At 45.1% G+C, this 27,005-nt stretch overlaps 1 protein-coding gene across 1 annotated transcript in view; it reads left to right on the top strand.

Annotated features, from left to right (window-relative positions):
- Positions 1-27,005, top strand: part of LOC139170758 (solute carrier family 2, facilitated glucose transporter member 5-like) — a 43,525-nt gene that overhangs the window by 3,885 nt on the left and 12,635 nt on the right. The window contains exons 2-6 of the mRNA XM_070758256.1: positions 4,782-4,874; positions 10,137-10,303; positions 16,588-16,712; positions 18,747-18,899; positions 19,001-19,126. Coding sequence (XP_070614357.1) covers positions 10,215-10,303; positions 16,588-16,712; positions 18,747-18,899; positions 19,001-19,126 — 493 coding nt within the window. The 5' untranslated portion in view covers positions 4,782-4,874; positions 10,137-10,214. The remainder of the gene's footprint in view (positions 1-4,781; positions 4,875-10,136; positions 10,304-16,587; positions 16,713-18,746; positions 18,900-19,000; positions 19,127-27,005) is intronic.

Here is a 27,005-nt window from a genome sequence, read left to right as displayed (position 1 = left end):
TACTCCAGAAGGAAGCCCGCTGGACCTGGGGGGAAACTGAACGTGAAGCCTTTTTCCAAATAAAGGAATTATTAACTTCTAAAAGCGTAGTAGTCCAATATAGTGCTTCACTACCCATTAGGCTCACGTGCGACGCTTCACCGTACGGCATAGGAGGAGTCCTAGCTCACGTTCTGCCCAATAAGACAGAGGCCCCAATAGCATTTTTCTCAAGAACCATGACCAGCACAGAAAGGAATTATAGCCAGTTAGACAAGGAGGCTCTAGCTTTAGTGGCAGGGGTAAAGAAATTTCACAATTACATTTTTGGTAGAAATTTTGAATTAGTCACTGACCACAAGCCTTTACTAGGTCTGCTAGCCCCCAACAAGCCCACTCCGCCTTTTATGTCTCCAAGACTGATCAGATGGGCTCTTTTCCTCTCAGGGTACCAGTATGATCTCACCCACAAGGGGGGGAAGGAAATTAATCACGCAGACGGCCTCAGCAGGTGCCCCATAACCGACTTAGTGGAGGACCCTGTTCCTTCCACAGATGTACTAATGATAGAACTCGAGGATAACCCACTAACCACGGCCAAAGAGGTAGCTGCACACACGCAGCAAGATCAAACCCTTAAACAAGTGGTAAACTGTGTACTTAAGGGATGGCAAAATGATATTGTGAAACCTGAATTGTGTGACTTCAAAACCAAAAGACTTGAGTTATCTTATGTAAAGGGTTGTCTGCTGTGGGGAGATAGAGTGATCATCCCCAAAAGCCTAAGGGAAAAGGTACTCAAAATGTTACATGTGGGCCATCCTGGGATTGTCAGGATGAAGAGCCTAACAAGAGGGCATTTATGGTGGCCAGGTCTGGATGCTGAAATTGAGAGCTGGGTTTCGAAGTGTGAACCATGCCAAGAGTCACGGCCTAATCCCCCCAAAACAACCCCGGCTGAGTGGGAGCAGTCTGCTGGTCCTTGGTCCAGAATCCACATTGACTTTGCTGGTCCAGTGGGGTCCCAGTATTTCTTAATAGTGGTTGATGCGTTCTCCAAATGGGTGGAAATAATAGCAATGAATAACATAACCACAAGTGCCACCATCAAGGTATTGAGTAGACTGTTTGCCTCCCATGGTTGCCCAGATATCTTAGTGTCTGACAATGGGCCACAGCTAACAGCCAGGCAATTCGAATTGTTCCTAGATGGCCTAGGGGTTAGACATGCCCTCATCTCGCCTTACTCGCCTTGGGCTAATGGATTGGCAGAATGTTACGTTCGTGTGGCAAAGGAGGCATTGCGCAGGTCAGGCCCTGGGGATGTACAGCAAAACTTGGACCAATTCTTACTCACCCAACACATCACCCCTAACTCGCACACACATGTAAGCCCTGCAGAATTATTAATGGGGAGGAAATTAAGGTCACCACTAGATAGGCTGAACCCAAGGTTCTGTATTAACAATAACCAAATATGTATAAAACCTGAGAGAGAAATGTATTTGGGACAAAATGTATATGTAAAAAGTTTTGATGGAAATGTAAACTGGATGAAAGGAATTGTTGTTAAGCAAAATGCACCAAAGACTTATATTGTAAAACTAGAGGATGGCCGTTTGTGGAAACGACACATAGACCACATTCGGAAGCGAACAGAAAACCAATTGCCACAAACCGCTGACATGGACTCTCCCCCTTCAACAGACTTTAACACATTGCCCGAACTAAGAAACACGCAAATAGACTTATCGGGCCTAGGGGAGCCATCCAGCGACGCCGAGCCTTCCTCCTCCTCCGAAGCCTTTGTTGGGCCCGCCAGGCCAAGTCCGCCGCGCAGGGAACACAGCAGCGAGCCATCCTCCACCGTCGGTGTCGAAGGCGAAATTGAACTGCGCAGGTCAGAGCGAGCTTCACGGAGGCCCCATCGATTGGACGACTTTGTCACGTGGCTTTCGTGATGGATGTGTCCAACTATGAGGGGAGGGGTGTTGTATCCTGAAATGGCTACCTTGTATTTCCTGTAAATAGTTTGTTCCGTCTTCCAGCGCTGTCTGAGCTGAAGCAGGAAGTCGCTCCTGATTGGCTCAGACGCGGCTGGCTCTTGCTTTGGCGGGAGCCGCAAATGTATAAAAGAAGCGGCTTTTCCAAGCAGAATCAGTCGGTACTCGCTGAATTGTCACTTTACCTTGCTGAGCTGTCACTTGTTCTCTGAGCTGAATAAAAGTACCGATTTGCTTGAACCCTGTCTCTGGGTCTACTTCAGGATGGATCTATGTTTATCCAAGGCATGTTTACATTCAGTTCCTGTGGATTGACCAACCACGTCTGCTGGAAGTTTGTTCCAAGCATCTACTACCCTTTCAGTGAAATAATATTTTCTCACGTTGCTTCTGATCTCTCCCCCTCAGAGAAAGGCGGCATACAAATCTAATAAACTATAACTATAGCTATAACTAACCTCAGATTGTGCCCCCTTGTTCTTGTGTTCACTTTCCTATTAGAAACACTTCCCTCCTGAACCTTATTTAATCCTTTCACATATTTAAATATTTGGGTCATGTCCCCCCTTTTTTCCCTTCTGTCCTCCAGACTCTACAGATGGAGTCCATGAAGTCTTTCCTGATCAGTTTGATACTTAAGACCTTCCACCATTTTTCTAGCCCGTCTTTGGACCCGTTCAATTTGATCAATCTCGTTTTGTAGGTGAGGTCTCCAGAACTGGACACAGTATTTCAAATGGAGTCTCACCACCAGCGCTCTGTTCTCCTTTTCCCCCCTTCCCAGGTAGCTTGTTGTGATGGACGACCTCGCAAACCCACCTTCCTCAAAAGGAATCATGGAAAGCAGACCAGATATGGATAGTAAAATGATTAGGACCGAGTGGGCCCAGGTGAATGTTATTTTTTTTGGACTATAGATCAGAAGAAATAATAATTTATGAAATGTATTTGTATTTTGGGCTATGGGCCTTCTCTGAGCCAGGCAGCGAAATTTTGGCCAAAATGTTATTTCCAAGTTGATCAAGTTCGCACCCTGACTTGCCCAGATTTAAATTTAAATTTATGTTCATGTTATGTAAAGACCCTAGTAGAAATGGGGGGAGGGAGGGGAATTTTAAATATATAGATATCTTTAATGTCAAATTTGGTTATTGATTCTGCTTTTTATCTTCGGGGGCCGTTGGCTGAAATATTGAATGGGGTTACTGCCTATTTCCTGCACCCTGAAAAGGAGGGTAACCGTCTTGGAAATGTATGGGTTACTTTTGACCAGATTTGCATGAGTTCCCCTAGCTAACTTGGTTAGCTGTAATCCTGGTTTGTGTAAGTTGTTTGCTACAAATATTGCCTAGCAAGCCTGGATTTCTTTGATATCTCTAAAAAAAATTTCTCTTCCCTCCCCTTCCTCCCTCCCTCCCTTTCTTCCTCCATCTCTCCTTCCTTCCTTCCTTCCTTCCTTCCTTCCTTCCTTCCTCCATCTCTCTTCCCCTTTTCCTAAGATACGATCCCATCTTTATTTTGGTCCTTGCATAAACAACATTATCCTTCCCACCTAAAACTTCGACACTTGGACACTTTCTATAGCTGCTTCTTTAATTTTTCCGAATTCTCCCATATCACTCCTTATTAGTAGATGCTTGGAGCAAACTTCAGGCAGACATGCTTGATAAATCCACAGTAACTGAATTTAAACATGCCTGGGATAAACATAGATCTATCCTAAGATAAAATACAGGAGTATAAGGGCAGACTAGATGGACCAGGAGGTATTTTTCTGCCGTCAATCTTCTATGTTTCTATATTACTAATACTGCCCTCTCCTTTGAAATCACCCATTTTATGTTTAACATCCTATGAATTTCCTATTGCACCTCTTTCCAGAATTCCTGCACTCCCAAACATTCCCAAAACATGTGCATAAGCACCCCTCTCCCCTGGCATCCATGCTAACAGACACCCTTAACATTCCCATAAAAGTACGCAAGTTGTGCAGGTGTATGCTACCAATTGTGGAAAGTTTTTCTCTTCATTTCTCTAATCGTTGCATTCTTCATTTTCCTTATAGTCCCCACTATATTCTTCATCTCATCTTCAGCAGATATACAGTGGTACCTGTACTTATGAACTTAATTTATTCCGTGACCAGGTTCTTAAGTAGAAAAGTTTATAAGAAATAGCAATTTTCCCCATAGGAATCAATGTAAAAGCAAATAATGCGTGCGATTGGGGAAACCACAGGGAGGGTGGAGGCCCTGTTTCCTCCCAGGAGATTCCTAGAGAGGCCCCATGGAGGCTTTTCCCCGCCTTTTCTGGCGCTGTTTCCTCCAGGAGATTCCTAGAGTGGCCCCACGGAGGCTTCTCCCCACTTTTTCCGGCCATGTTTCCTCCCAGGAGATTCCTAGAGAGGCTCCACTGAGGCTTCTCCCTGCCTTTTCCAGCCCTGTTTCCTCCCAGGAGATTCCTAGAGAGGCCCCACGGAGTCTTATCCCAGTCCTTTCCGGTTACAGTTTCGGAGGCTTGGGTTTGTAAGTGGAAAATGGTTCTTGAGAAGAAGCAAAGAAAATCTTGAACACCCGGTTCTTATCTAGAAAAGTTCATAAGTAGAGGCATTCTTAGGTAGAGGTACCACTGTATTTGTAATTCACTTTGCCATCATCTAGTTAATCCCTGGTTCATGCACTCATCTTCAGCAGATATATTCTCATTGATAGAAAATGGACTGTCTTTTATTTGTGCTTAAAAACTAAATGGAGATCTGCGTTCAAGTTGAGACCTCTCCTTGTCTTTTCTTCTTTGAAGCTTACAGAATCCTGTCGCCAGCTCATCTTTGTAACGGGCCTAGCATCGCTCCAACTGGGTTACAACCACTGGTTCTGCTCCGCGGACACTACGGTGAGTGGCCTTTGTAAAGCAGGTGCCAGCTAAGAATGCAACAAATCGGACGTTATTTGTCATCTTTGTTTTGTTTTGTTTTTTAAATCCATTGGTTAGTTTAAAAGTTCTAGCAACTTAGAACTAAGGAGAAATTTCCTGACAGTTAGAACAATTAATCAGTGGAACAACTTGCCTCCAGAAGTTGTGAATGCTCCAACACTGGACATGTTTAAGAAGACGGATAACCATCTGTCTGAAGTAGTGTAGAGTTTCCTGCCTACGCAGGGGGTTGGACTAGAAGACCTCCAAGCTCCCTTCCAATTTTAATATAATGTTATTCTGTTCTTTTATTTTATTAACTATGTTGTTGTTGTTATCTCTTTTATTCATTAAACATGAAATTCAGTCAACTGAACATTTAAACATGTATCACAAGTATCATTGACCAGTGCTGATGGTTGATAGGGGTTGCTGCCTGCATACTAGTTCAGGGGTAGGCAAAGTTGGCTCTTCTATGACATGTGGACTTCAATTCCCAGAATTCCTGAGCTAGCATGATTGGCTCAAGAATTCTGGGAGTTGAAGTCCACAAGTCAGAGAAACATAGAAACATAGAAACATAGAAGTCTGATGGCAGAAAAAGACCCCATGGTCCATCTAGTCTGCCCTTATACTATTTTCTGTATTTTATCTTAGGATGGATATATGTTTATCCCAGGCATGTTTAAATTCAGTTACTGTGGATTTATCTACCACGTCTGCTGGAAGTTTGTTCCAAGGATCTACTACTCTTTCAGTAAAATAATATTTTCTCATGTTGCTTTTGATCTTTCCCCCAACTAACCTCAGATTGTGTCCCCTTGTTCTTGTGTTCACTTTCCTATTAAAAACACTTCCCTCCTGGACCTTATTTAACCCTTTAATATATTTAAATGTTTCGATCATGTCCCCCCTTTTCCTTCTGTCCTCCAGACTATACAGATTGAGTTCATTAAGTCTTTCCTGATACGTTTTATACTTAAGACCTTCCACCATTCTTGTAGCCCGTCTTTGGACCCGTTCAATTTTGTCAATATCTTTTTGTAGGTGAGGTCTCCAGAACTGAACACAGTATTCCAAATGTGGTCTCACCAGCATTCTATATAGCGGGATCATAATCTCCCTCTTCCTGCTTGTTATACCTCTAGCTATGCAGCCAAGCATCCTACTTGCTTTCCCTACTGCCTGACTGCACTGTTCACCCATTTTGAGACTGTCAGAAATCACTACGCCTAAATCCTTTTCTTTTGAAGTACGTATTTGCTAACACAGAACTGCCAATACAATAGTCAGATTGAGGATTCCTTTTCCCCAAGTGCATTATTTTACATTTGGAAACATTAAACTGCAGTTTCCATTGCTTTGACCATTTATCTAGTAAAGCTAAATCATTTACCATATTGCCGATGCCTCCAGGAATATCAACCCTATTGCACACTTTAGAGTCATCGGCAAATAGGCAAACCTTCCCTACCAGACCTTCCCCTATGTCACTCACAAACATATTAAAAAGAATAGGACCCAGAACAGACCCTTGTGGCACACCGCTTGTAACCTGACTCTGCTCAGAATACTCGCCATTCACAACAACCCTCTGGTGTCTATGCTTCAGCCAGCTGCAAATCCATTGAACTATCCAGGGATTAAGTCCAATCTTCACTAATTTATCTATCAGCTCTTTATGTGGAACCGTATCAAAGGCTTTGCTGAAGTCCAGGTAGGCAATATCCACGGCACCACCTTCATCCAACACCTTTGTGACATAGTCAAAGAAATCAATGAGATTAGTCTGACATGATTTGCCTTCAGTAAAGCCATGCTGATTTGGGTCCAATAAGTTATTGTTTTTTAGGTGCTGATTTATCCTCTTTTTCAGTAGAGTCTCCATCATTTTAACGACAACTGATGTCAAGCTAACTGGCCTGTAGTTACCAGCTTCTTCTCTACTGCCCTTCTTGTGGATAGGCACAACACTTGCCATTCTCCAATCCTCAGGAACATCTCCTGTTAACAAGGATTGGTTAAACAAATCAGTCAGGGGGGTAGCAATGACAGATCTGAGTTCTTTAAGAACTCTGGGGTGGATGCCATCTGGACCCATTGCCTTATTTATCTTTAATCGTTCAAGTTCTTCTAAGACATCGGCTTCTAAGATCACTGGAGCTGAATCCGTACAGTTGGAAGCAATGCTATATCCCTCTATAGTATTATTTTGTAAGGTGTCTTTTGAGAAAACTGAACAGAAGTAGCTATTGAAATGGTCAGCGATCTCCTTATTCCCATTAATGCATGTATTTTTCCCGGTACTAAGCTTCGTGATGCCGCAGTTTTTCTTCTTCTTATCACTAATATATCTGAAGAAGGTTTTATCCCCCTTCTTTAGAGATTTGGCAATTTCTTCCTCTTTTGAGGCTTTAGCAGCATATATTATCTGTTTCGCCTCCTTCTGTCTCATTTTATACACCTCCCTATCAGCTATACTTCCAGACTCTTTATACCTCCTATAGGCAGCCTTTTTTTCATTGACTATAGTCCTTACATCATTGCTAAACCATAGCGGTTTCTTCTTCCTTTTACCTTTAGTTATTTGTCTTACATACAGTCCAGTGGCTTTTAAGATGGCCTTTTTAAATACAGTCCACTGGGTGCTCGCTCCTGCCATTTTATCCCTCCTCTTTAATTCATTTTCTAAATATTCCCCCATTGCATTAAAATTTGTTTTTCTGAAATCCAATACTTTGGTTGCATTATAGGATTGCTCACAATGAGTTTTTACATCAAACCACAAACATAGATGGTCACTGCAACCTAAATTTTCTCCCACCTTGACATCTGAAACCCAATTCCCATTCGTAAAAACTAAATCTAGAATATTCTCCCCTCTAGTTGGTGTCTTAACCAGCTGTGCCAGAGCTGCTCCTGTAAAGGCCTCTACTATATTCTTACTTTTGCATGTAAGGGCACTGGGGATATTCCAGTCAACATCAGGCATGTTGAAATCACACATAACCACAATATCTCCCTTTACTGTCATTTGGGTAATTTCATCCACCATCTTGTTGTCATATTCCTCAGATTGCCCTGGAGGCCTATAGATCACCCCAATTCTAATGACAGAACCGTCTTTATTTTGCATGCAAATCCAGAGGGTCTCTAGATCTTGACATGTATTTTGAATTAGTGTTGTTTTTAGAGTTTCTTTAACATAAATGGCTACTCCACCTCCCCTTCTCTCTATTCTATCCTTCCTATACAGTGTATATCCTGGTATGGATATTTCCCATTCATTAGAATCCTTAAACCATGTCTCAGTTATGGCAACCAGGTCCAAATTATCTCTAGATATTATGGCCATTAATTCACAGAGCTTGTTGCTCAAGCTTCGAGCATTCGTGCACATTACACGAAGAACATTATTTTCATTATTAGTTTGCCCCTTATCATCAACAACTACATCTATTTTATTTGCAGCTCCCTTTTCATAAGCTTCCAAAAACTGCTTTATCCTCATTGGTCGGGGACAGAAATCACCCACATCAGTTACATCTCTGTCCCCTTTACCTAGTTTAAATGCCTGTCCAAAAAAGTTCTGAATTCCTCACCGAGTACCTGGGTACCTCTGTATGATGGATGCAAACCATCCCTCTTAAACAACTCCCTATTAGACCACCTACTGACATCATGACTTACATAGCCAAAACCTTCAGCTTTACACCACTGCTTTAACCACACATTAAACTCTATGATACACGTTGTTTTATCCTCTTGGCCACAAACCAGTAACACCTCTGAGAAAGTCACTGAATCTGCTATTTTACCCAGCTCCACACTTAGACATTGAAAATCTCTTTTTACTACATTGACATTTCTCTGGGACAAATCATTTGTGCCAAGATGCACCACCACATCAATGTTATTACCTTTACTCACAGCCTTGACAATGTTTGTAATCCTCCTCCTGTCCCTGCTGGCAGTGGCCCCTGGGAGACACGTCAGCACCTTCACCACGTCCTTACTCTGTCCCAAATCAACACCTCTAACAGTCGAATCACCCACAAGAAAATGTGTCCTCTTTATATTTCTACTAACTGCACTTGATGGTTTGGTGACATTTACAACAACTTCCCCTTTGAATATCCCCTCATTCTCTGCCTGAGGGGCCTTGCTAATATCTCCAACATCCTTACTATTTAAATCCGCAAGAACAGTATAGGAATTCGATAAAGAGAGACCAAAATTACTATGTTTTTGCTCAACTGCACGCAATCTTCCTGAACCGACAGTTGTCCACACAGCCCTCCTCCTCGGGGGGCGCTGTGGAAGTGGAGGCTGGACACATGGCTGCATTACAGCACGTGACTGGGACAATCTTTCCACTTCTGACTGCAAGCTACAAACTAAGGACTGCAATCTAGAGATCTCGCCATCTAACCTAGATGTCCTAATGCAAAGAGGGCAGTACCCCAAGTTCCACAAGGTACTACGGAAGACAACAGCCAAACAAGTGTTACACTGCACCAAGCCAGTCATCTTAACAATGTATTGAAATACAAGTACTTAGCAATAAAATCCACAACCCCTATTGCTACCAATAGGGGAAGAGCCAACTTTGCCTAACTCTGTCCTAATTTAAGTCTTCAATGAAAAACGCTGCCGCAGGATTTCTTGTAAAATATATATTTTACTTTTCCTCTTATCAAAATGCTTCTCTAAATAAACTGTCACCCTTACATTTCACCACTGTAACAAACTAACCACAATACTATTATATAACTCTTATTACATCCACCACTACCAACACTAAGCACTAACCACTAACTACAAACCACCCAGCACAAAACCACTCTATAACAAACTACTCTATAATATACCACTCTCTACTATAAGAAACCACACCCATACAAGGGTGTTACTCCTTATATAGGTTACAGCCAATCAGGTTGCAGCATATTTAGCAAACCCATGATTACATGCTGATTGTGGCTTACATTAGCCTTTCCTATGGTTACAAGCCATTTCCTTGCATTGTAATATTACCTCCAGAAATACACTTATTTCTGACAACTGCTGCTGCTGCTGCTGCTGCTGCTGCTGCTGCTGCTGCTGCTGCTGCTGCTGCTGCTATTTTTAGGGAATTGGCCTAAAAGGAGCCTGCTCAGTGGAGCAGAAGTGCTAAGTCAATGTTGCCCTAAGGGCTATACATGGTGGTCTCTATTTCAGCTGCTTCTTTCTTTCTTCCAGCTCGTCAGACAATTTTATAATCTAACACATTTCAGCAGTGGGCAAAATGCCAGTGAAAGTGATAAAGTTTTCGATGAGATGGTGGTCTTCTTCGCAAGCAGCCTGTTCCTCTTCGGAGCTATGATAGGGTCACTTCTAGTTGGAGTCCTGATGGATGCGTATGGCAGGTAAAGTGGATTCAGGGTGCTGGGAAGACCCCTCCGTGCAGGCTGTTTTGGTGGTAGAGTGAATGAAGAAGGAGGGAGGAGGAGGAGAGAAAAAAGAAAAGTAATAGGAGGGGAAGAAGAAGAGGAAGAGGAGAAGGAGGAGGAGGAAGAAGAGGAGGAAGAGGAGGAGGAGGACGAGGAGGAGAAGAAGAGAAAAAAAGAAAAGTAATAGGAGGGGAAGAAGAGGAAGAGGAAGAAGAAGAAGAGGGGGAGAAGAGGAAGAGGAGGAGGAGAAGGAAGAGAAGGAGAAGAGAAAAAAGAAAAGTAATAGGAGGGGAAGAAGAGGAAGAAGAAGTAGAGGGGGAGGAGGAAGAGGAAGAGGAGGAGAAGGAAGAGGAGGAGGAGAAGAGAAAAAAGAAAAGTAATAGGAGGGGAAGAAGAAGAGGAAGAGGAGAAGGAGGAGGAAGAAGAAGAGGAGGAGGAGAAGGAAGAGAAGGAGAAGAGAAAAAAGAAAAGTAATAGGAGGGGAAGAAGAGGAAGAGGAAGAAGAGGGGGATGAGGAAGAGGAAGAGGAGGAGGAGAACGAAGAGAAAGAGAAGAGAAAAAAGAAACGTAATAGTAAGGGAAGAAGAGGAAGAGGAAGGAGAAGAGGAGGAGGAAGTGGAAGAAGAAGAAGAAAGGGGAGAGGAGGAGGAGGAAGAGAAGAAAAGTAATAGGAGGGGAAGAAGAGGAAGAAGAAGAAGGGGGGAGGAGGAAGAGGAGGAGGAGGAGAAGAGAAAAAAGAAAAGTAATAGGAGGGGAAGAAGAGGAAGAGGAAGAAGAAGTAGAGGGGGAGGAGGAAGAGGAAGAGGAGGAGAAGGAAGAGAAGGAGAAGAGAAAAAAGAAAAGTAATAGGAGGGGAAGAAGAGGAAGAGGAAGAGGAAGAAGTGGAAGAAGAGGAAGAGGAAGAGGAAGAAGGGGGAAGAAGAGGAAGAGGATGAGGAGAAGGAAGAGAAGGAGAAGAAAAAAAGGAAAATAATAGGAGGGGAAGAAGAGGAAGAGGAAGAAGAGGGGGATGAGGAAGAGGAGGAGAAGGAAGAGAAGGAGAAGAGAAAAAAGAAAAGTAATAGGAGGGGAAGAAGAGGAAGAGGAGAAGGAGGAGGAAGAAGAGGAGGAAGAGGAGGAGGAGGAGAAGGAAGAGAAGAAGAGAAAAAAAGAAAAGTAATAGGAGGGGAAGAAGAGGAAGAGGAAGAAGAAGAAGAGGGGGAGAAGAGGAAGAGGAGGATGAGGAAGAGGAGAAGAGAAAAAAGAAAAGTAATAGGAGGGGAAGAAGAAGTAGAAGAAGAAGTAGAAGAAGAGGGGGATGAGGAAGAGGAGGAGGAGGAAAAGAAGGAAAAGAGAAAAAAAGAAAAGTAATAGGAGGGGAAGAAGAGGAAGAAGAAGAAGAGGGGGAGAAGAGGAAGAGGAGGAAGAGGAAGAGGAAGAGAAGAGAAAAAGAAAAGTAATAGGAGGGGAAGAAGAAGAGGAAGAAGAAGTAGAAGAAGAGGGGGATGAGGAAGAGGAGGAGGAGGAGGAAGAGAAGGAGAAGAGAAAAAAGAAAAGTAATAGGAGGGGAAGAAGAGGAAGAGGAAGAAGAGGGGGATGAGGAAGAGGAGGAGGAGGAGGAAGAGCGAAGAGAAGAGAAAAAAGAAAAGTAATAGTAAGGGAAGAAGAGGAAGTGGAAGAAGAAGAGGAAAGGGAGGAGGAGGAGGAAGAGAAGAAAAGTAATAGGAGGGGAAGAGGGGAAGAGAAGAAGAGGGGAGGAGGAAGAGGAGGAGAGAGAAAAAAATAAAAGTAATAGGAGGGGAAGAAGAGGAAGAAGAAGTAGAGGGGGAGGAGGAGGGGAGAAGGAAGAGGAGGAGAAGAGAAAAAAGAAAAGTAATAGGAGGGGAAGAAGAGGAAGAAGAAGTAGAGGGGGAGGAGGAAGAGGAAGAGGAGGAGAAGAAGAGAAGGAGAAGAGAAAAAAAGAAAAGTAATAGGAGGGAGAGAAGAGGAAGAAGAAGTAGAGGGGGAGGAGGAAGAGGAAGAGGAGGAGAAGGAAGAGAAGGAGAAGAGAAAAAAGAAAAGTAATAGGAGGGGAAGAAGAGGAAGAAGAAGTAGAGGGGGGAGGAAGAGGAAGAGGAGGAGAAGGAAGAGAAGGAGAAGAGAAAAAAGAAAAGTAATAGGAGGGGAAGAAGAGGAAGAAGTAGAGGGGGAGGAAGAAGAGGAAGAGGAGGAGGAGGAGAGGAGAAGAAGAGAAAAAGAAAAGTAATAGGAGGGGAAGAAGAGGAAGAAGAAGTAGAGGGGGAGGAAGAAGAGAAGAGGAGGAGGAGGAAGAGGAGGAGAAGAGAAAAAAGAAAAGTAATAGGAGGGGAAGAAGAGGAAGAAGAAGTAGAGGGGAGGAGGAAGAGGAAGAGGAGGAGAAGGAAGAGAAGGAGAAGAGAAAAAAAGAAAAGTAATAGGAGGGGAAGAAGAGGAAGAAGAAGTAGAGGGGGAGGAGGAAGAGGAAGAGGAGGAGAAGGAGAGGAGGAGAAGAGAAAAAGAAAGTAATAGGAGGGGAAGAGGAAGAGGAAGTAGAGGGGGAGGAAGAAGAGGAAGAGGAGGAGGAGGAAGAGAGAAGAGAAAAAAGAAAAGTAATAGGAGGGGAAGAAGAGAAGAAGAAGTAGAGGGGGGGGGAGGAAGAGGAAGAGGAGGAGAAGAAGAGAAGAAGAGAAAAAAAGAAAAGTAATAGGAGGGGAAGAAGAGGAAGAGGAAGAAGAGAAGAGGGGGAGAAGAGGAAGAGGAGGAGGGAGGAAGAGGAGAAGAGAAAAAAGAAAAGTAATATGAGGGGAAGAAGAAGACGAAGAAGAAGTAGAAGAAGAGGGGGAGGAGGAAGAAGAAGAGGAGGAAGAGGAAGAGGAGGAGGAGGAGAAGAGAAAAAAGAAAAGTAATAGGAAGGGAAGAAGAGGAAGAGGAAGAAGAAGAAGAGGGGGGGAAGAGGAGGAGGAGGAAGAGGAGGAGAAGAGAAAAAAGAAAAGTAAATAGGAGGGGAAGAAGAGGAAGAAGAGGGGGAGGAGGAAGAGGAGGAGGAGGAGGAGGAAGAGAAGAGAAGAGAAAAAAGAAAAGTAATAGTAAGGGAAGAAGAGGAAGTGGAAGAAGAAGAGGAAAGGGAGGAGGAGGAGGAGGAGGAAGAGAAGAAAAGTAATAGGAGGGGAAGAAGAGGAAGAAGAAGTAGAGGGGGGGGGAGGAAGAGGAAGAGGAGGAGAAGGAAGAGAAGGAGAAGAGAAAAAGAAAAGTAATAGGAGGGGAAGAAGAGGAAGAAGAAGTAGAGGGGGAGGAAGAAGAGGAGAGGAGGAGGAGGAAGAGGAGGAGAAGAGAAAAAAGAAAAGTAATAGGAGGGGAAGAAGAGGAAGAAGAAGTAGAGGGGGAGGAGGAAGAGGAAGAGGAGGAGAAGGAAGAGAAGGAGAAGAGAAAAAAAGAAAAGTAATAGGAGGGGAAGAAGAGGAAGAAGAAGTAGAGGGGGAGGAGGAAGAGGAAGAGGAGGAGGAGGAAGAGGAGGAGAAGAGAAAAAAGAAAAGTAATAGGAGGGGAAGAAGAGGAAGAAGAAGTAGAGGGGGAGGAGGAAGAGGAAGAGGAGGAGAAGGAAGAGGAGGAGAAGAGAAAAAAGAAAAGTAATAGGAGGGGAAGAGGAAGAAGAAGTAGAGGGGGAGGAAGAAGAGGAAGAGGAGGAGGAGGAAGAGGAGAAGAAGAGAAAAAAGAAAAGTAATAGGAGGGGAAGAAGAGGAAGAAGAAGTAGAGGGGGGGGAGGAAGAGGAAGAGGAGGAGAAGGAAGAGAAGGAGAAGAGAAAAAAGAAAAGTAATAGGAGGGGAAGAAGAGGAAGAAGAAGTAGAGGGGGAGGAAGAAGAGGAAGAGGAGGAGGAGGAAGAGGAGAAGAAGAGAAAAAAGAAAAGTAATAGGAGGGGAAGAAGAGGAAGAAGAAGTAGAGGGGGAGGAAGAAGAGGAAGAGGAGGAGGAGGAAGAGGAGGAGAAGAGAAAAAAGAAAAGTAATAGGAGGGGAAGAAGAGGAAGAAGAAGTAGAGGGGGAGGAGGAAGAGGAAGAGGAGGAGGAGGAAGAGAAGGAGAAGAGAAAAAAGAAAATTAATAGGAGGGGAAGAAGAGGAAGAAGAAGTAGAGGGGGAGGAGGAAGAGGAAGAGGAGGAGGAGGAAGAGGAGGAGAAGAGAAAAAAGAAAAGTAATAGGAGGGGAAGAAGAGGAAGAAGAAGTAGAGGGGGAGGAGGAAGAGGAAGAGGAGGAGAAGGAAGAGGAGGAGAAGAGAAAAAAGAAAAGTAATAGGAGGGGAAGAAGAGGAAGAATAAGTAGAGGGGGAGGAGGAAGAGGAAGAGGAGGAGGAGGAAGAGGAGGAGAAGAGAAAAAAGAAAAGCAATAGGAGGGGAAGAAGAGGAAGAAGAAGTAGAGGGGGAGGAGGAAGAGGAAGAGGAGGAGAAGGAAGAGGAGGAGAAGAGAAAAAAGAAAAGTAATAGGAGGGGAAGAAGAGGAAGAAGAAGTAGAGGGGGAGGAAGAAGAGGAAGAGGAGGAGGAGGAAGGGGAGAAGAAGAGAAAAAAGAAAAGTAATAGGAGGGGAAAAAGAGGAAGAAGAAGTAGAGGGGGAGGAGGAAGAGGAAGAGGAGGAGAAAGAAGAGAAGGAGAAGAGAAAAAAGAAAAGTAATAGGAGGGGAAGAAGAGGAAGAAGACGTAGAGGGGGAGGAAGAAGAGGAAGAGGAGGAAGAGGAGGAGAAGAGAAAAAGAAAAGTAATTGGAGGGGAAGAAGAGGAAGAAGAAGTAGAGGGGGAGGAGGAAGAGGAGGAGGAGGACGAGGAGGAGAAGGAAGAGAAGGAGAAGAGAAAAAAGAAAAGTAATAGGAGGGGAAGAAGAGGAAGAAGAAGAAGAGGGGAGGAGGAAGAGGAGGAGAAGAGAAAAAAGAAAAGTAATAGGAGGGGAAGAAGAGGAAGAAGAAGTAGAGGGGGAGGAGGAAGAGGAGGAGGAGGACGAGGAGGAGAAGGAAGAGAAGGAGAAGAGAAAAAAGAAAAGTAATAGGAGGGGAAGAAGAGGAAGAAGAAGAAGAAGAGGGGAGGAGGAAGAGGAGGAGAAGAGAAAAAAGAAAAGTAATAGGAGGGGAAGAAGAGGAAGAAGAAGTAGAGGGGGAGGAGGAAGAGGAAGAGGAGGAAGAGGAGGAGGAAGAGGAGGAGAAGAGAAAAGAGAAAAGTAATAGGAAGGGAAGAAGAGGAAGATGAAGAAGAAGAGGAGGAGGAAGAGGAAGAAGAAGAAGAGGAAAGGGAGGAGGAGGAGAAGAAAAATAATAGGAGGGGAAGAAGGAGGAGGAGGAGAAGATAGTTTAAGATTCCAGATACTTTAGTCATAAAACTGATCAATGAAAATATCACTTCTTGGTTTATATCGTTGGGGAGTGTTGTGTGAACTCAGAGAGTGTTGGCTTGAATGAATAAACCGTGGTCAAAGCATCTTAGATCAGTGGTTTCTCAACCAGCTCCCCCCAGAGATTAGGATTGCCCCCACCCTCCTTGCCTTTCGCAAACTCCTTAAAACCCACCTCTGCCGTCAGGCACGGGGGAACTGAGACATCTCCCCCAGGCCTATATAGTTTATATATGGTATGCTTGTGCTGTATGTTTCTTTTTTAAAATAATGGGTTTTAAGATATTTTTTAAATATTAGATTTGTTTATTGTATACTGTTTTATTGTTGTTGTGAGCCGCCCCAAGTCTTCGGAGAGGGGTGGCATACAAATCTAATTAATAATAATAATAATAATAATAATAATAATAATAATAATAACAACAACAACAACAACAACAACCTAGGGGTGTCAGGACCTCCTTGGGGCGGTCGAACGACCATTTCTCAGGGGTCGCCTAAGACCAGGGGCAAAGACAAATTTCTCATGGTGTTAGGAACTAAAGCTTGCATTCTGGCGCCTTGGGACATATTTTTTTACAATCTGACCAATCAGGCGTTTACAGTGGGGGTGTCCCTCTGACCTTCCTGCCAATCAACTTCAAGCTCTATTGGGAGAATTGGTGTTTGACTTATGGTTGGGGGTCACCACAAGGGGTTGCGGCATTAGAAAGGTTGAGAACCACTGTCTTAGATAGTTGCTTACCATCGCTGGGCAAGTTAAACCGAAGCAATTGGTCCCTAAAATGAAATCTTCCGCCTCATTAGGACCTCCCAATTTTGTACCCAACCACCAATTCTTGTCTTCTTCTCCAATGCTGCCCAAGATGGAAGGAGCCTCTCAATCCCACCTTTTTTTTTTCTGTTGTGCCTTCAGGAAATGGACCATGATGTTCGATAATTACATTTCCTTGGTGTGTACCATGTTGATGGTTTTTGCCAACCTCCAACACGGATTTATCTTCGCCATGTTTTCGCGTTTCTTTATTGGCATCTCAATGGGTGAGTTTGGGGTGGGGGTGTCGGGGTCATTTCGCATGGAACAACCTCCAAGCGAAGAGAAAAGGGGCCCAGCAAAAACAACGCCCACTGTTTAATATTTGGTGGGCCGAAACATATAAACATAGAAGATTGACGGCAGAAAAAGACCTCATGGTCCATCTAGTCTGCCCTTATACTATTTCCTGGATTTTATTTTAGGATGGATCTATGTTTATCCCAGTCATGTTTACATTCAGTGACTGTAGATTTACCAACCACGTCTGCTGGGAGTTTGTTCCAAGCATCTACTACTCTTTTAGTCAAATAATATTTTCTCACGCTGCTTCTGATCTTTCCCCCAACTCACCTCAGATTGTGCCCCCTTGTTCTTGTGTACACTTTCCTACTAAAAACGCTTCCCTCCTGGACCTTATTTAATCCTTTCACATATTTAAATGTTTAGATCATGTCCCCCCTTTCCCTTCTCTCTTCCAGACTATACAGATGGAATTCATGAAGTCTTTCCTGATCAGTTTTATGCTTAAGACCTTTCACCATTTTTGTAGCCCATCTTTGGACCCCATTCAATTTCATCAATATCTTTTTGTAGAGATATCACCAGAATTGAACACAGTATTCCAAATGTGGTCTCACCAGCGCTCTATACAGCGGGATCACAATCTCCCTCTTCGCCACCCCTAAATCCTTCTCTTCTGAAGCTTTTGCTAACACAGAACTGCCAATACAATACTCAGAATGAGGATTCCTTTTGTTCAAGTGCATTATTTTACATTTGGAAACATTAAACTGCAGTTTTCATTGCTTTCACCACTTATCTAGTAAAGCTAAATCATTTGCCATATTACAGACACCTCCAGGGATATCAACCCTAAATGAGGCCCTTACCAATGAATAGGATTATGTCAGTGGTGAAATCGACTTACCTTCGTTACTGGTTCAGAAGGGGAGTTGGTTCCAGAGGGCCTGGGCCACAACAGAGAAGGCTCTACCCCTGCAGTCCTGCCAGCTGATGGGACTGGGAGGAAGCCGACTCTTTGTGACCTAATGGGTTGCTGGGATGTGTTAGACAGAAGATGGTCCCATAAATAATGTGGTCCTAGCCATATGCGGCTTTATAGGTGATAACCAATGCCTTGAATTGCATTCGGTAGATCAATAGGAAGCCGGTGCAGCTCATGGAGTGTTGGACTAATATGGATGTATCTAGGTATATCCCATCATAGCTCGCGTGGCTGCATGCTGGACAAGTTGCAGTCTCCAAATATTCTATACTTGGCTGCATAGCTAGAGGTATAACAAGCAGGAAGAGAGAGATTGTGATTCCGCTGTATACAGTGCTGGTGAGACCGCATTTGGAAGACTGTGTTCAGTTCTGGAGACCTCACCTACAAAAAGAGATTAGTAAAATTGAACGGGTCCAAAGATGGGCTACAAAAATGGTGGAAGATTTTAAACATAAAACTGATCAGGAAAGACTTCATGGACTCAATCTGTATAGTCCGGAGGACAGAAGGGAAATGGTGGGGGGGGGACCTGATTGAAACATTTAAATATGTGAAAGGGTTAAATAAGGTTCAAGAGGAAAGCTTTTCTAATAGGAAAGTGAACACAAGAACAAGGGGGCACAATCTGAAGTTAGTTGGGGGAAAGATCAGAAGCAACCTGAGAAAATATTATTTGACTGAAAGAGGAGTAGATGCTTGGAACAAACTTGCAGCAGACGTGGTTGGTAAATCCACAGAAACTGAATTTAAACATGCCTGGGATAAACACAGATTCATCCTAAGATAAAATACCGGAAATAGTATAAGGGCAGACTAGATGGACCATGAGGTCTTTTTCAACATATTTAAATGTGTTAAAGGGTTAAAGAAGGTTCAGGAGGGAAGTGTTTTAAAATAGGAAAGTGAACACAAGAACAAGGGTCCACAATCTGAGGTTAGTTGGGGGACAACTTACAGTCTCCGGATGTTCTTCAAGGGTAGCCCCAAGTAGAGACCATTGCAGTAATCAAGCCTCGATTTTGTTCCCCAGGTATTTTCTCCACCTTGATTCCTGTGTATCTCCTAGAGACCTGCCCACTGATTTTGAGGGGTTCTATTGGCATGATACCCCTTTTTTGTTTTGTGATCGGGGTCCAACTGGCTCAGATATTTGCCTATCCTGAACTACTGGGTACCGTAGAAGGTAATGTCCGTTTCCTCTCGATAAAGGGTAGGGTGGTGGGGGCAGTGTTGGGATGACACCACCCAAACTTCTCCTTTGACCATTCGTTTCCGTTCACGCAGCTTGGCCAGTACTGGTGAGTTTGCCCGGGCTGTTGGCTATCTGGCAGATCATCTTGCTTCCTTCCTGCCCCGAAAGTCCCAGATACCTGTTGATACAGAAGAATGAAGAAGAAGAAGCCAGGGAAGGTATCTTCTAGGAAGTTGGCATGGACCAGAGAAGGGCTGTACCATTTTTTACTACTATGCTCTGGGCGTGGCTTATTTTGTGGGTGTGGCTTGCCGGCCATGTGACCAGTTGGGAGTGGTTTGACGATCATGGGTTAAAGGTCATGTGACTGGCTTAAAGGTGGCCAATTTGACATTACTCACGTCAAGGGTTTGATTTAGGGTTAGAGTGTCTCCTCTCCTCACCTCAAAAAGATAAAAATTTCCCTATCTATTTACCATTACTGAAGATCTAAAATGTACTTTGGATTTACCAACCACGTCTGCTGGAAGTTTGTTCCAAGTAGTAGATGGGTTAAAGGGTTAAATAAAGTTCAGGAAAGAAGTGTTTTTAATAGGAAAGTGAACACAAGAACAAGGGGGAACAATCTGAGTTGAGTTGGGGAAAAGATCAGAAGCAATGTGAGAAAATATTATTTGACTGAAAGAGTAGTAGATGCTTGGAACAAACTTCCAGCAGACGTGGTTGGTCAATCCACAGGAACTGAATTTAAATATGCCTGGGATAAACATAGATCCACCCTAAGATAAAATACAAGAAATAATATAAGGGCAGACTAGATGCACCATGAGTTCTTTTTCTACCATCGGTCTTCTATGTTTCTATTTTTCTATACTTGTTTGTATGTCTCAGTATGAAACCTTCAACACACATTAAGCAGAGTTGTTGTGCTGTAGGAAAATGTGGGTTAGCCAGAAAATGACTCAGACTTAGTATCAATGTATATACAACAATATTATTATTTACAAATATACAGAATCAACAATATAATAGTTGTAAACTCTAATAGTTTACAAATTACGCACACAGCAAGAATACAGCTCACAGCAAATATATTTATTTTATTTATTTTTATTTTATTAATCAAATTTGTATGCCGCCCCTCTCCGCAAACTCGGGGCGGCTAACAACAGTAACATAAACAAATCTAATATTTAAGTTAAGTTAAAAAGAAACCCCAATTTAAGAAACCAATCATACATACAGACATACTATGCATAAATTTTTTATAAGCCTAGAGGGAAGGGAATATCTCAATTACCCCATGCATGATGACAGAGTTGGCTTTTAAGGAGCTTACGAAAGGCAAGGAGGGTGGGGGCAACTCTGATATCTGGGGGGAGTTGGTTCCAGAAGGCCAGGGCCGCCACAGAGAAGGCTCTTCACCTGGGTCCCAGCAAACAGCATTGTTTAGTTGACGGGACCCGGAGAAGGCCAACTCTGTGGTCCCTAACTGTGGTCGCTGGGATTCGTGCGGCAGAAGATGGTCCCGGAGGTATTGTGGTCCGATGCCATGAAGGGCTTTATAGTTCATAACCAACACTTTGAATTGTGACCGGAAACCGATCGGCAACCAATGCAGACTGCGGAGTGTTGGTGTAACATGGGCATACTTAGGGAAGCCCATGATTGCTCTCGCAGCTGCATTCTGCACGATCTGGAGTTTCCGAACACTTTTCAAAGGTAGCACCATGTAGAGAGCGTTACAGTAGTCAAGCCTCGAGGTGATGAGGGCATGAGTGACTGTGAGCAGTGACTACCGGTCCAAATAGGGCCGCAACTGGTGCACAAGGCGGACCTGGGCAAATGCCCCCCTCGCCACAGCTGAAAGATGTTTCCCTAATGTTAGCTGTGGATCGAGGAGAACGCCCAAGTTGCGGATCTTCTCCGAGGGGGTCAGTGATTCCCCCCCCCCAGGGTAATGGACGGACAGAAGGGATTGTCCTTGGGAGGCAAAACCCACAGCCACTCCATCTTATCAGGGTTGAGTTTGAGTCTGTTGACACCCATCCAGACCCCAACAGTCTCCAGACACCGGCACATCACTTCCACTGCTTCACTGACTGGACAAGGGGTGGAGATGTAAAGCTGGGTATCATCTGCATACTGATGATACCTCACCCCATGCCCTTGGATGATCTCACCCAGCGGTTTCATGTAGATATTAAATAGTAGGGGAGAGAGAACCGATCCCTGAGGCACCCCACAAGGGAGAGACCTAGAGGTCAACCTCTGACTCCCAACTAACACTGTCTGCGACTGACCGGAGAGGTAGGAGGAGAACCACTGAAGAACAGTGCCTCCCACTCCCAACCCCTCCAGCTGGCGCAGATGGAGACCGTGGTCGATGGTATCGAAAGCCGCTGAGAGGTCAAGGAGCACCAGGACAGAGGATAAGCCCCTGTCCTGGGCCTGCCTGAGATCATCCATCAGAGCGACCAAAGCAGTTTCCATACTGTAGCCGGGCCTGAATCCTGACTGCTGAGGGCCTAGATAATCGGCTTCTTCCAAGGACCGCTGGAGCGCCACCACCTTCTCAACAACCTTCCCCAAAAAGGGAAGGTTGGAGACCAATGTTCCCTCTATTTTTTTTTCAGTGTGGGCGGAGGCTGTTGGGGTCTGGATGGGTGTCAACAGACTCAAGCTCAACCTGGATAAGACGGAGTGGCTGTGGGTTCTGCCTCCCAAGGACAATTCCATCTGTCCGTCCATAACCCTGGGGGGGAATTACTGGCCCCCTCAGAGAGGGTCCGCAACTTGGGCATCCTCCTTGACCCACAGCTCACATTAGAGAAACATCTTTCAGCTGTGGCGATGGGGACATTTGCCCAGGTTCGCCTGGTGCATCATTTGCGGCCCTACCTGGACCGGGACTCACTGCTCACAGTCACTCATGCCCTCATCACCTTGAGGTTCGACTACTGTAATGCTCTCTACATAGGGCTACCTTTGAAAAGTGTTCGGAAACTTCAGATTGTGTAGAATGCAGCTCCGCGAGCAATCATGGCCTATAAAGCCCTTCATGGCATCGGACCAGAATATCTCCGGGACCGCCTTCTGCCGCACGAATCCCAGCGACCGGTCAGGTCCCAAAGAGTTGGCCTTCTCCGGGTCCCGTCGACTAAACAATGTCATTTGGCGGGACCCAGGAGGAGAGCCTTCTCTATGGCGGCCCCGACCCTCTGGAACCAGCTCCCCCCAGATATCAGAGTTGCCCCCACCCTTTCGCAAGCTCCTTAAAACCCACCTCTGTCGTCAGGCATGGGAGAATTGAAATGTTTTACCTTCCCCCTAGGCTTATAGAATTTATATATGGTATGCTTGTTTGTATGATTGGTCTCTTAAATTGGGTTTTTTTAGATTACTTTTTAATATTAGATTTGTTACATTGTTTTCTTTATTGTTGTTAGCCGCCCTGAGTCTTCAGAGAGGGGCGGCATACAAATAAATAAATAAATAAATATATATATATATACATACATACATACATACATACATACATACATACATACATACATATATATATATATATATATATATAAAAATAAATAGTGTCTGAGCGGCAGTCCCTTTGGGACTGGGCGGCATAGAAGTATAAATAAATAAATAAATAAATAAATAAATAAATAAATAAATAAATAAGAAAAAATTACCTTCTTTTTTATTAAAAGAAATTAATAATAAAACAAAACCAAAATCTATTACTATTATTACTATCTTCTCTTTTTCCATCTCTGTCTCCTCCCCCCTTGTGTGTGGTGTGTGTGTGTGAACTCTTGAACCATTTCCAATAACAGGTGAGCTATTGGAAGTGGTTCAAGTTCACACACACACACACACACACACACACAAACGGCTGGCTTTTTTTTTCTCTGTTATTATTTGGGTGCTTTTTACCATATGCTTTAAATCAAGAGTCATTTCTCTCTTTCTCTCTCCCCCTCTTGCTCTTTCTCTCTTTTTCTCACTTTCTCTCTCCCTCTTTCTATGTCGCTCTGTCTGTTGCTCTCTCTCTCACACACACACACACACTCTTCTTTTCTTTCTCTCTCTCTCTCTTACTTTCTCTCTCTCTCACTCTTTCTTTCTATGTCTCTTGCTTTCTTTCTCTTGTTCTCTCTCTTGCTATCTCTCTCCCCCCCTTTCTCTCTCTCTCTCTCTCTCTGTCAACGAGGGGGCTGTGAAAGCACTTTCTCCGAGCGCTTCGGGAACACCTGCCCTGCCTCTACTGCAGCCCCCTTGCTGAAAGTCCGGGACGAAAGTGCTCCCAGTGAGGAGGCTGCGAGAGGGGCGGGGCGGGCATTCCTGAAGCGCCCGGAGAAAACCCTCTCTCGCAGCCCCCTGGCTGGGAGCACGTATGAGAAGGAGAAGAAGCAGCAGCAACCGCCGCGGGAGAAGTCGCACCCCAAGGCAGGAGGCGGAGAGGGGGTGGATCGGGCAGGTGGGGGGCAGCGCTGAGAGGCCAGGGGCGCGAGGGGGCTAGAGGCACCGTGGGGAGGCAGGGGTGGCCGCGGCTCCCTTTCCTTCTACTGCCGGCGCCTCCCCGCCCCGTCCCCCCCGTGGGCTGGCAGGGGCATGGGGAGCGCACGCCCATGGAAATAGGTGCACAGGGGAGTATTTTGGGGCACGCACGGGCGCACGGGCGCAGCCTACAGGGAAGGCTTCTTGAGGTGGGGGCGCACAAATGCCTCCTTGTAGGGATCCAGAAAGGACCCCCTCCTCAGAGAAGCATTGACAATCTCCTGGACCCAGCTCCGTGTCACCTCCCTGCTGGCTGAAACCAGCCAGGAGGGACACGGATCCAGTAAACAGGTGGCAGAACTCACAGCTCCAATGGCCTTGTCCACTTCATCAGGTGTCACCAGATCAAACTCTTCCCAGACAGATGGACAAGTACGGGCCCCAGTCACTTGACTGACTCGTTGTCAGTCGACTCTGTTTTACAATTGGAGTTGAGGTCAGCTCGGATTCGAGCGATTTTATCAGCGAAAAATGTGTTAAAATCCTCAGCACTACTCTGCAAGGGCTCCCCAACTCCCCTCTGGTTAAGAAGGGAGTGGGTCACCCTAAACAGAGCGGCCGGGCAGGATTCCGCTGATGCAATCAGGGCGGCATGATACACGCATCTTGCCACCTTGAGCGCCACTTTGAAGGCTTAATATGAGCTCTTACAAGTGTTCGATCGGATTTGGACTTACTCTTCCTCCGTCGCTTCTCTAGACGTCTCTTCTGGCATTTCAACTCCTGGAGCTCCTCGTTAAACCATGGAGCTCTACGGGGTCTAGTGCCGCGGAGAGGTCGCAACGGCGCAATTCGGTCGAGAGCCTCCGCAGCAGCCGTATTCCAGGCCTCAGCCAGAGACTCTGCCGAGCTGTGGACGAGTGTATCTGAAACCCTCTGGATCCATCAGGCGTCTGGGGCGGAACAACCTAATCGATTCCGCCTCCCTGCAGGGAAGGATTGGAGCCAGGAAGCCAAGCCGCAGTAGAAAATGGTCCGAACATGACAAAGGCAACACCTCTAAGCCCCTTAGTCTCAGACCATTACTCAATTGCTCAGAGAGGAATACCATGTTGGGTGCATGACCCCCTTGTGAGTAGGACTGTGTTCTACTTGGGTCAGGTCCATGGCTGTCATGGTGGCCATGAACTCCTGTGCCAGTCCAGAGGTTTCACCGAGTAACGGCAGGTTAAAGTCCCCCAAGACAATAAGTCTGGGGAACCCCACTGCCAACCCGGCTACCTCCTGGAGTAGCACAGGCAGGGCTTGTTGTGACACGCAGCTGGGAGGCAGGTACATGAGAAACAAGCCCACCTGAACCCCTAAGTCCAACTTCACCAGAAGGGACTCGCAACCCGCAATCTCTGGAGCAATGAGTCTACATAGGCCAAGGCTTTCCCTGGCTATAATAGCCATTCCTCCCCCCCCCCTTCCCTGGGGTCGAGGCTGATGCCATATCTGAAACCCAGCTGGGCAGATTTCAGAGAAAAGAACTCCTCCCTCCGGGCCCAGCCAGGTTTCAGTTACACATGCCAGGTCGGCCTCCTCATCCAGGATCAGATCCCAGATGAGGAGAGCTTTATTTACCACTGACCTGGCATTGAGTAGCAGCAGCCTGAGCCCAGGGCTAGAATTACACTCATCACCAGTGCCCAGGGCTGGGTTCACAGAGCCGGAACAAGGGATCATTATTAAGCAGCGATCCCTCGTTGCCCTGGAATGGCTAGCTCTGTGGCCCCCGCCATATCTGCCTCTCCCCAGCAAGACCGGGATATTCCGACTCTCCGCCACCCCAGACATTGGTGCCCCCTCCCCTCCTGCCTCTCCAGTGTCAGATAGGCTAATTAAATCATTCATACCATTCTCATTTGTTTCATCCATACCAAAATCCCACCCAACCCACCCATAACAGTCACTCATTTCATACATATTACCACAACCACTCCAATAATCCATCTAATTTAAATCCCCCCTCCAATAAACTAGCTAAAATATTAATAACTAAAAACACTATATAAAATCTTATTAATAATGAATATAAACATCAAATTAGCCTAAAACTAAAATACCAAATTACACTAAGTTACTCTTAAAGTCTTAAAAAGAATAACATATTAATTATCAAAAATTGATAAATTTATAAAGTGCAAGATTATAAAGTGCTGAAAATATAGGAAATAATTAAAATCAATTGTCCATCAAGTCAGCAATATAGCACCAGATCTAAAAGGTGAGTTCTGGGGAAAAGGATCAATGTTCAGGGAGAAGTCCTAGCACATTGTTCTTCAGGGTCTTTGGTGCCAGCCACTGCCACTGGCTGGCACTCTCAGGCCTTTCTCTGGGTCCAGAATCATTTTCATGCCTCTGCTCTTACAGTACAGTGATACCTCGTCTTACAAGCGCCTCGTCATACAAACTTTTCGAGATACAAACCTGGGGTTTAAGATTTTTTTGCCTCTTCTTACAAACTATTTTCACCTTACAAACCCACCACCGTTGCTGGGATGCCCCACCTCCGGACTTCCGTTACCAGCGAAGCACCCATTTTTGTGCTGCTGGGATTCCCCTGAGGCTCCCCTCCATGGGAAACCCCACCTCCGGACTTCCATGTTTTTGTGATGCTGCAGGGGAATCCCAGCAGTGCAACAATGGGCGCTTCGCTGGCAAAGGAAGTCCGGAGGTGGGGTTTCCCAGCGAGGCGAGCCTCAGTGAAATCGCATCATCGCAAAAACACAGAGGTCCGGAGGTGGAGTTTCAAGGACTTCGGTGTTTTTGCAATGCTGCGATTTCACTGATGCTCCCTTCGCTGGGAAACCCCACCTCCGGATTTCCATTGCCAGTGAAGCGCTCGTTTTTGCGATGCTGGGATTTCCCTGCAGCATCGCAAAAACACAGAAGTCTGGAGGTGGGGTTTCCCACGGAGGAGAGCCTCACGGGAATCCCAGCAGCACAAAAACAGGCCCTTCGGCTGGCAAAAGGGATGAATTTTGGGCTTGCACGCATTAATCGCTTTTCCATTGATTCTTATGGGAAACATTGTTTCGTCTTACAAACTTTTCACCTTAAGAACCTCGTCCCGGAACCAATTAAGTTTGTAAGACGAGGTATCACTGTATTTCTGTAAGAGTAGGTTACATTCAACACTAACAATACTATTTATTTCTATGTATATATGCCACGTGTGTACATACGTATTACACACAGGCACACAAAAATATTCATTATCTACTCCAACACTGGAAGTTTTTAAGAACAGGTTGGATAGACATTTGTCTGAAGTACTGTAGGGTTTCCTGCCTAAGCAGGGGGTTGGACTAGAAGACCTCCAAGGTCCCTTCCAATTCTGTTATTCCATATCTAACTGTCTCTCCCCCTCCCCCCCCCCCTCCGCAGAATAAATTTCCCTGGTTGGCAATCTTCAACAATGTCCTTATCAATATTTACTTTGTCATCCAAGCCATCGGGCCAAGTAAATACTGTATTTGTGTTTGTGGGTAGGTGGACGCCTCTATGTGGGTTGGCTAGATTCGCACCCGGGCCTGGGATTTCCCCACCCAC

Source organism: Erythrolamprus reginae, chromosome 8 (assembly GCF_031021105.1).
Source record: "Erythrolamprus reginae isolate rEryReg1 chromosome 8, rEryReg1.hap1, whole genome shotgun sequence".
NCBI lineage: Eukaryota > Metazoa > Chordata > Lepidosauria > Squamata > Dipsadidae > Erythrolamprus > Erythrolamprus reginae.
Note: the sequence above shows the minus strand (reverse complement) of the source record. Positions and strands in the feature narration are given on the sequence as shown.